Source organism: Pseudorca crassidens, chromosome 11, assembly GCF_039906515.1.
Source record: "Pseudorca crassidens isolate mPseCra1 chromosome 11, mPseCra1.hap1, whole genome shotgun sequence".
Lineage (NCBI taxonomy): Eukaryota > Metazoa > Chordata > Mammalia > Artiodactyla > Delphinidae > Pseudorca > Pseudorca crassidens.
Window position 1 is genome coordinate 101,866,529 of NC_090306.1, and position 8,685 is coordinate 101,875,213.

The 8,685-nt window shown below is 56.5% G+C and overlaps 1 protein-coding gene across 2 annotated transcripts; it reads left to right on the top strand.

The window, feature by feature from the left end:
* Window positions 1–574: 574 nt before the first annotated feature.
* On the top strand, window positions 575–8,352 carry UPK3A (uroplakin 3A). 2 transcript variants are annotated; one of them, XM_067698754.1, is made up of 6 exons: window positions 575–626; window positions 1,593–1,748; window positions 2,624–2,903; window positions 4,428–4,510; window positions 6,384–6,516; window positions 8,193–8,352. In XM_067698754.1, exons 1-6 carry the CDS (start codon window positions 575–577, stop codon window positions 8,350–8,352), a joined length of 864 nt encoding a protein of 287 aa, XP_067554855.1. The 2 variants fall into 2 exon arrangements, with proteins under 2 accessions (XP_067554855.1, XP_067554856.1); XM_067698755.1 differs by lacking the exons at window positions 2,624–2,903; window positions 4,428–4,510.
* The last annotated feature ends 333 nt before the right edge of the window (window positions 8,353–8,685 follow it).

Sequence of the window (8,685 nt, forward strand, 5' to 3'; positions counted from 1 at the left end):
GCCCACCTGCAGCCTTGGCGAGTCCCTGGCCTCCCGGGGCCTTGGCCTTGCGCCTGTGAACTGAAGGGCCACACCAGAGGTCTTCAGACAGCTCACAGACCCAGGACTTCCAGGTTTTCCATGACACCACTTTCACCCGTTAACCCGTTTCACCTTCACAAGAGCCCAGTGAGTGGCACGTAGTAGGGTTTCCATAAATAGAATTCCATAAAGGAATCAGCGTCCTCACTTTACAGTGTGGAAACTAAGGCTCAAAGAGGGCGTGGTTTGCCCCCAAGGTCTCATTAGGCGAGAGACATCCTGAAAGCGCCGCTCCAGCCTCGGCACACAGTAGGAGCTTCGGTCAGGGGACGGGGAAGGTCCGGCGGGGATGGATTTGTGCCCTGAGCACCTCGCGGTCCGGGGGAGCCCGGGGCGGGGTTTATGCAAATATCCCGCGAGGAGGCGGAAGATTGGCTGGCTGCGGCGGGGGCGGGGCGCGCCGGGGGCCCAGGGCGGACAGGTGAGCGGCGGGAGAGGCGCGGTGCACGCTCGCCCCCTGGACCGCCCGCCCTGTCTCAGCTTCTCTCAGGCTATGCCTCCGCTCTGGGTCCTGCTGGCCCTCGGCTGCCTACGACTTGGCGCAGGTAAACAGCGGATGAGAGGAGGGGGCTGTGCCCGGGGAGGGCGGGCAGCTGTGTCCCGGCGCGTGTCCTGCACCCTGATCCTCCTGAAGGGTCCCCAGAGGAGCCTGGATGGAAAGTGGCACCAGGAATAGGAACTTATTCCCTCCAGGAATGGGCACAGATGCCTGCTCTGTGCCAGGCCCTGTGAAGGCTCTGGGGACCCAGATATTAATAATAATAGCCAATGTTGATTAATAAGCTTCTTCTGATGGGGATTCGAGGGCTCTGTGTTGGGTGCTGCAAGAGAAACACAGGGGACTGTGGGAGAGCAGAGAAGGGACTGGACTAGACTCATGGTGATGCTTGGACTCGGGACACGGAGGGATATTTCATGTGAAGGGGCAGCATGGGCAAGTTCAGGGAGGAGAGGGGTGGCATTGTCTATCCTGGGAACCTCCCACCCATTGTCCATCGGTGTGACCGGAGCATGAGGTCAGGGGGTGTGCATGGAGGGGAGGCTGGAGACCTACGAGGCAAGGCCCAGAGCTTCAGGACCTCACTGCCCCTCCAGAGAGGCTGGACCGTGTTGGAGGGCAGTGGGGAGCCAGGAAGGGGCCCAGCAGGAGAGGGACGCAGTCAGATTTGCACGATAGAGCGCAGAGGATCGGGTAGGGCTGTTTCCTAGGGTCCAGGTGAAGAGGGTGGACTCAGACCGGGATGACGGGGTGGAGAGATGCATAGGAGGAGCAATGGGGTTCTTGGTGACTGAATGTCTGTTGGGGGGAGCGAGAGAGAAGTAGTTCAGCTGGATTTCCTGGTTCTAGTCAGGATGGCTGGGTGGGGACGGGGATGCTGCCCGTGTCTGCAGAGGTGTGTGTGTGTGTGTGTGTGTGTGTGTGTGTGTGTGTGCGCGCACGCGCGCAGAGCATGCCCATGGGTGTGGACAGTTCTGCTGGGGGTCACCTTCTCGCCTCATTGCTCCTCCAGGTGTGAACCTCCAGCCCCAGCTGGCTAGTGTGACCTTCGCCACCAGCAACCCCACACTCACCACCGTGGCCTTGGAAAAGCCTCTCTGCATGTTTGACAGCCCGGTGGCCCTCCATGGCACCTACGAGGTGTACCTCTATGTCCTGGTCGACTCGGGTAAGGGTCCTGCTTCCTCTGGGCTGCTCTGAAAGGGGCTTTGAGCTGTCTGCAGGCAGGAGGGAAGGAGACAGGTAGCAGGGTGCTCCATCCCTGCAGTTAAACCACCCATTCACCTCACTGATGTGCACTGGTACCCGCCGTGTGCCAGCCCTGGGCTGGGTGATTGCGGTCCCAGACGTGCATCTGCCCTGGAGGGACATCCAGTCTAGTGGGGGGAATGATGACAGCATCCAGCACTGAGTACTTACATTGTGCTTCCTGCTTCGCACACCTTAGAGCTGATAGTTACAACCTGCCTGCAAGGTTAACTGTTAGGATGCTCATAACAGGGGCAAATAATCGGAGCTCAGAGAGGCTGAGCATCTCATGGGAGCTCCCAGAGCTGGAGAGCAAATCAGATTCTCTGGTCCTCAAGCTCAAGTCCTGCCCAAGGCTTCCCGCGGTAGTTCAAGGTCGGTGTTTGGGACGGAAGCCACGCAGTCGGGCTTGCTGGCTCTGCGCCAGCCCCGACCTGCTCACTGGCAGCAACCCTGGGATCTGAGAGTGGGGACCCGATGACAACCTCTTACGTTTCTAGCCAGCAGCCATTTACAGCAGCTCCTGTGGGGTCATCATTTTATTCTTTCAGCAAAAGACTGCCTACCTGCGCCCAATCCCAATGTGCAGGCACTGCGAGGTATTTTCCTCCCATTTCACAGAGGGTCCAGAGAGGTAAAGTGAGTGGTCCAAGATCACCCAGCAAGTAAGGAAGAGACCCCAGGGCCCAGTACAGCACTGGCGCAGAGAGGATGCTTAGGGACGTTTGTTGAATGACTGAGTGAGTGACTAAGCTGGGGTGGCCAGGAACCTCACTCCCGGCACTGCCTCTACAGCCAGCTTCAGGAACGCCTCTGTGCAGGACAGCACCAAGGCCCCACTCAGCTCGACGTTCCAGCAAACAGAGGGAGGTAGGACAGGCCCCTACAAAGCGGCGGCCTTTGACCTGACCCCCTGCAGCGACCTGCCCAGCTTGGATGCTGTCAGGGATGTGTCCCGGGCCTCGGAGATCCTGAACGCATACCTGGTCAGGGTGGGAACCAATGGGACCTGCCTGTCTGACCCCAACTTCTGGGGCCTCTGCAACCCACCCCTGTCAGCAGCCACGGAATACAGGTGGGTGTGAATGGCTGCGGGAGAGGGGCAGGTATGCCCCAGCCCCGACATGAGGCGACCTAGAACCGGTGAAGTGTGAGAAGCCACATTTCTCCGGAGCCTACCACATGCCAGGACCGTCCCGGGTGCCATAAAGGATTCCTGGCTTCCTGGGCTCATGACCGTGCACAGGGTCCTGCGCTCAGAAGGACCCCTCTTGGCGTAATGCTCTGCCACTGCCATCTTGAAATTCTTCACTTTTAAACCAGGGGCCGCATTTTCCTTTTTACACTGGGCCCTACAAGTTATGCGCCTGGTCCTGGCGCATCACCCATGTGGCAGTTCGTTTGACAGGGAAGGAGCTGTGGTCCAGAGAGGGAAGGGGGTCACCTCGAGAAAGGCTGGGGCTCAGCGCAAAGACTTCTCCCACCTCCCTGCAGCGCGCCCTTTCGTGGCCCACCCATGAAAGGGTGCGCTTGCAGGGAGCGCACAGCGGCTCACTTTCACGCGTATTTCCTGAGCATCTTCTCTGTGCCGAGCTGGGGGCTCAGCCCTGACCCAGGGCCATGTGTCTTACCCAGTGTCAAGCCTTGATTACACTCACCCCTGTTACCATGGAGACGCCTAGGTTGGGGTCTCTGTACCCTCTAGGCCACATCTGGGGCCCAGGCCATCCCTTACCTCCATCCTCTCACGGGGCTCAGCCATCCTCTGGCCTCAGCCACTGGGCAGGACCTGAGTCCTGGCTGTCCTCTCCCCCACCCTCAACCCTTACCTCTGACCTTGGTCTTAACGTGGGAAAACCTCTCCCTCCTACTTGAGCCCACCCTACCTAGGAGACACAGGGCACACATCCCAGCCTCTGGAATTCTCGTCTTCAAACCTAGAGAAGCAGGGATTAAGCAAAACACTGGATGCTACAAAGATTTTAAGGGTCTTCATTTTTTTTTAAGTGTCAGACTAGAGGCTGTTGATTTCTTTGATCTCAGAACATCCATCATTTTTATATGAGGGTGAAGACCTAAAGTAGGCCATGGGTATTCTGTACTGTGTCACCTGATCTTCCTTTATGTTCTGTAACACTTGGTTGGGATTTTCTGCATATAAAGTTAGCCTTTATCACAGGGCATCGGGGTTGCACGTGGATAGTATTCCTTTTTTTTTTTTAAGTCGCTTTTGTGAGACCAAGGACCAGGCTGGGAATAGAGGAAGGCAAAAATGCAAGAAGGACAGATGGGTCAATACTCAGCAAATCTGCTATGTGCACAATATATACGGCAGAGAAACAGAGGGGCTCCCGGAGAGAGAGCCTAGGCTCCGACGGCTTCCTGGATGAGGTGGCATCTTAGCTGTGGAAACACGTGGGCAAAGGTGCTGCCAATGCAAAGTCCAGCAGCATCCTGTTGCCAGAGCCCCCCACCGCCTCACTGGGGCCACCTAGATCTCCATCTCCTACGAGTCCCAGCTCTGCCCCGGTCCCTCCCCCTCCCTGTGGCTGAGGCTCTCAGGATGGAGAGAAGTCATCCCTGCTCCATTTCCTTCCAGATTCAAGTATGTCCTGGTCAATATGTCCACAGGCTTGGTACAGGACCAGACCCTGTGGTCGGACCCCATCCGCACCAACCGACGTAAGTGGTGGAAGTGAGCTGGGAGTGGTCCTCAAGGGAACCCAGGGAAGCACACTCATGCTGTCACTTGGAAAAGTCTCCCCAGATAGAGGCAGGTTATTGGGTTATGAGGAAAATGCATCTTAAAATAGTTTAACCCAAGACTGCATCCTCCCTCCCTCCCTCGAGGACCAGGTGTCATGACAGAGGAAGGTGGAGGATTTGCAGGTGTTTGGGCTGGCCGGCTGGATGGGTGTAACTGAAGACAGAGTCAGCCGGCATTTCCAGCCCGGATGGTGCATTTGCCTCCAAAGGGCTCAGCGTTTATCCTGCATTTAGACCCTAACGAGCCCCTTGTTGAGCCCTCACGAGGACAGCATCATTATTCTGTGAGGCGGTTCCAGAGGAATCTTAGCCACAGGGGCATGAGCCCTGGAGGCAGCAGGAGTGCCATTCTCCTATGGTTTTTCTGAAATGGGGGGCCTTGCAGGCCCAGGCATCTGCCAGTGGTCCTGCCCTGTCCCCCTCAAGCCTCCATCTGAGTTCTCAACACAGATCCCAGGTTTATACACACCTAATCATGTCTGCTGAACCTTAGGGGCGGCAGAAGAGATTTCCTACGGTAATTTTGACGACCTGTGACCCTACCTTTAGAACTCTCTGGGAATTCCCTGGCAGTCCAGACTCTGCACGTTCACTTCAGCTGTCCTGGGTTCGGTCCCTGGTCGGGGGGCTAAGATCCCACAAGCTGCAGGGCACAGCCAAAAAAAACAATTCCCCTGCCACCCATGGTCATCTTATGGGCCAGTTAGGGCTCTGTGAGGTTGCCTGAGGTCACGTGGCTAGTGATGGTGGAGCTGGGCAGGCATGCATGTGGCTGGGGGCTCCTTCCTACCCTCTGCTCACCCCTCCAATGGCATGCCCATGCCTTGTGGTCCCACTGAAACAGCACTGCCCTAGGACCGAGAGTCCCAAGTTCAAGCCCAGCATCTGAGCCTCACTGCTGGGTGGGACCTCAGTTTTCCCATCTGAAAAGTGGGAAGAAGAATCCTTGCTCTGCTTCTCCAGCAGGGTTCCTTCGGGTAATCCAGATAAAAACGCCAGGCCCAGCTCTCTTGGGGCAGGCAGACAGACCTACAGGCTTGAGGCTGGAGTCTGAGTGCCCTTGAACAGGAACTCAATCTCCCTGAGCTGCAGGAAGCAATCTGCAGAACGGGGGTCTCACGGGATTTACAGGAGACAGTGGATGAAAAGTGGCCACAGCTCACAGTGGGACCTATAAATGGTTTGTCCACTTAGTTCCAAAAGGGTGACACTGGCCAGAGCAGAGGGAGGGCACAGTTCCCTGACTCCGTTAGCCTGGGGACCTTTGCTCCGCCTTTATTTTGTTTATAATCTGTATCCCATCCGTCTCGGAAGACTTGAGTCAGTTCATAATTTAAAATTATGCAAAAAGACAGTTAAAAGAGGGTGAGAGGGCTTTCCTGGTGGCGCAGTGGTTGAGAGTCCGCCTGCCGGTGCAGGGGGCACGGGTTCGTGCCCCGGTCCGGGAAGATCCCACATGCCGCGGAGCGGCTGGGCCCGTGAGCCACGGCCGCTGAGCCTGCGCGTCCGGAGCCTGTGCTCCGCAACGGGAGAGGCCACAACAGTGAGAGGCCCGTGTACCGCAAAAAAAAAAAAGAAAGAGGGTGAGAGCAGACACGCAAGAGAAAGTTGGGGAGTGGGATGTGGTAGCAAGTCAGATAATTTCACCTGAAACCCAGGGAGAGGCACTGACCTGGGTCCTCGCTTCATCCCTGAGATTTTAGGCTTCCAGGGCAGGGGTCCCCTGTGCGTCCCTGGGAGGAGGCTGGGGGGTGCAGCGTCTGGAGAGTAAGCAGCCTGCATCCCACAGTCGCTCCGTACTCGGCGATCGACACGTGGCCGGGCCGGCGGAGCGGGGGCATGATTGTCATCGCGTCCATCCTGGGCTCCCTGCCCTTCTTCTTGCTTATTGGCTTTGCTGGTGCCATTGTCCTCAGCCTCGTGTGAGTACCCGCCAGCTGGGGGGAGGCGCGGACAGGGCTTGGGGACACACTCCACCAGGAGGGTCTTCTAAGGTGGGGAGAGCCCGGGAGCAAGAGAGCTGCCTTCCACCCTGGGTGGGGTGGGGTCTAGTGAGAGGGGAGCAGGGTCCTGAGGTGTCCAAGGTCAAGTCTTCAGCTGGGTAGGGGGTTGCTGAGCACCGGGGCTTCGTGGGCAGATCCTAGCTCTGACACAGCTGTGCGTCTTGGGCAAGTATCTTATCCTTCTACGCCTTAGTTTCCTCTTCTGGAAAATGGAGATTCTAATCAATATTATCTGCCCCATGGAGTTTCGAGGGTTAAGTAAAATATTCCCTATAGAGTCCTCAGGGCAGTACCCAGGTACTAAATGGGTATTAGCTTCTGTTGTCATTATAATTCACTCACTTGCAGTACAGATGGGGAAACTGAGGCCTGAGGGGGGAAGGGTGGCCCAGGGTCACACCACCAGGTAAAACAGAGCTGGACCAGAGCTCCTGAGTCTCCTGACGCCACTACCAACTTTGATGTGCATCTATTTAGATCAGGACTGGAGGTGTCCCATGGGGTGTCTGGAGCAGCTAATGGGGCTGCCTGGTGGGAAGACAGGAATCCACTACTCCTGGGAGGATGGAGCAGGGGGTGAATCAAGGCAGCCGCAGGTGCAGGTGCCATGAGAATCCAGAAGAGGGCAGGGCAGATCCTACCTGGAGCATCAGGGTGGACTTCCTGGAGGAAGGAACAGCAGGCACAAATTTTTATCAGGACTGGGATGAATTGAAAACTCACAGGCAGTGTGCATCTCAGCAAGAGAGGCAGGAGACCCAGGCGGCTTTAAAGATGGGGGGCGAGAGGGGGGGTTGCCTGTCCCAGCGCGGGTGGAGAGAGTGGATGGAAGTGGTCCATCCACTCCTTGGAGTAGGTGAAATTACGTGGAAAGGTAGAGATTAGTCAGGCAGGAAAAGACGTGGGGTGGGTGAAGGATGGAGTAGGGAGCGGGCAGTGAACTTAGAAATCAGATTGCCCTCTGACATTTAAGTTAAAAACACAGATAATAGATGAGGTTAGCCACCAAGAGACTGATCTGTCTGGCCAGACCTGGGAGCAGTCGGGATGTGGTGATGTCCTTCCCTCCCTTTGGGCAGCACCAAGGTCCTGTTATCTGACTTTAGCCTGCCTCTTCCATTCGTCCCTCCTACCATCCCCACCCCAGCTCCAGCTGCACACAACTTCCCACTCTTTCCCCAGACACTCCCTAGCCCTTCCTATCAAATGCCTGGAATACCTTTCTGTGCCTCCACTCTCCTCCTTTAAGGCCAGATTAACTGCCCCCTCCTCCAGGAAGCCCTCCAGTGGACTCGTCCACTCTGTCTGGTCATTGTGTGCTGTGGTCTGTCTCCCCATACAATCTTAGCTCTTTGGGGACATTTGTCCAGCTCACGGTAAGACCTGTAAATTGTTCACACAATTCCAAAAGAGTGATACTTTTCTTATCCCAGGGCCTGGCACACAGTAAGTGCTCTGGAAAGATTGGTCTATTGAATGAAGGCCTAAGGTGACCTCTGTGAAAGCAATGTCTAAGTAGAAAGGTCCCTGACCAGCTGAGGGGTTGGGGTTTGCTCTGCGCCCCTAACCCTGGCACTGTTCATCTCCTCCGTCAGGTTCACGGGCAGTGCTGACAGGGAAACAGCCCACGACTCCCAGATCACGCAGGAGGCCGTCCCCAAGTCCCTGGGGACCTCGGAGCCCTCGTACACGTCTGTGAACCGGGGGCCACCCCTGGACAGGGCCGAGGTGTATGCCAGCAAGCTCCAGGACTGAGCCCGGATGCCGCTTCTGGGCGGCCACAGTCTCCCCAAGGGGCTTGCTCAGGGGTCTGCAGGGGGCCATGTTCACACCCTGACCCCAACCAAGGCGAACACAGGGCCTGTTGGTCCAACTGCAGGAAAGCAGTTAATAAAATCTTCCCAAGATTTTGAGTTCAATAAAGACTCACAGAATGAATGAGTGAGATGCTAAATGAATGAATGAGTCGTCATTTTGAGGGTTTGCATTGTTTCTCTGGAGGGTGGGGGCAGGGGGCTAATTTTCAGTCAAAGCGAAGGTGGAGAGGGTAAGGAAATCAGGGCTGTTAGGGCACCAGGGTTGTCTGAG

Bases quoted from the DNA above. Each gene is read 5' to 3' on its own strand.
- UPK3A (XM_067698754.1), top strand. From the start codon at position 575: ATGCCTCCGCTCTGGGTCCTGCTGGCCCTCGGCTGCCTACGACTTGGC. The intron at 1,749-2,623 runs GTAAGGGTCCTG...CTGCCTCTACAG, and splicing joins CTATGTCCTGGTCGACTCGG to CCAGCTTCAGGAACGCCTCT. The intron at 6,517-8,192 runs GTGAGTACCCGC...CTCCTCCGTCAG, and splicing joins GCCATTGTCCTCAGCCTCGT to GTTCACGGGCAGTGCTGACA.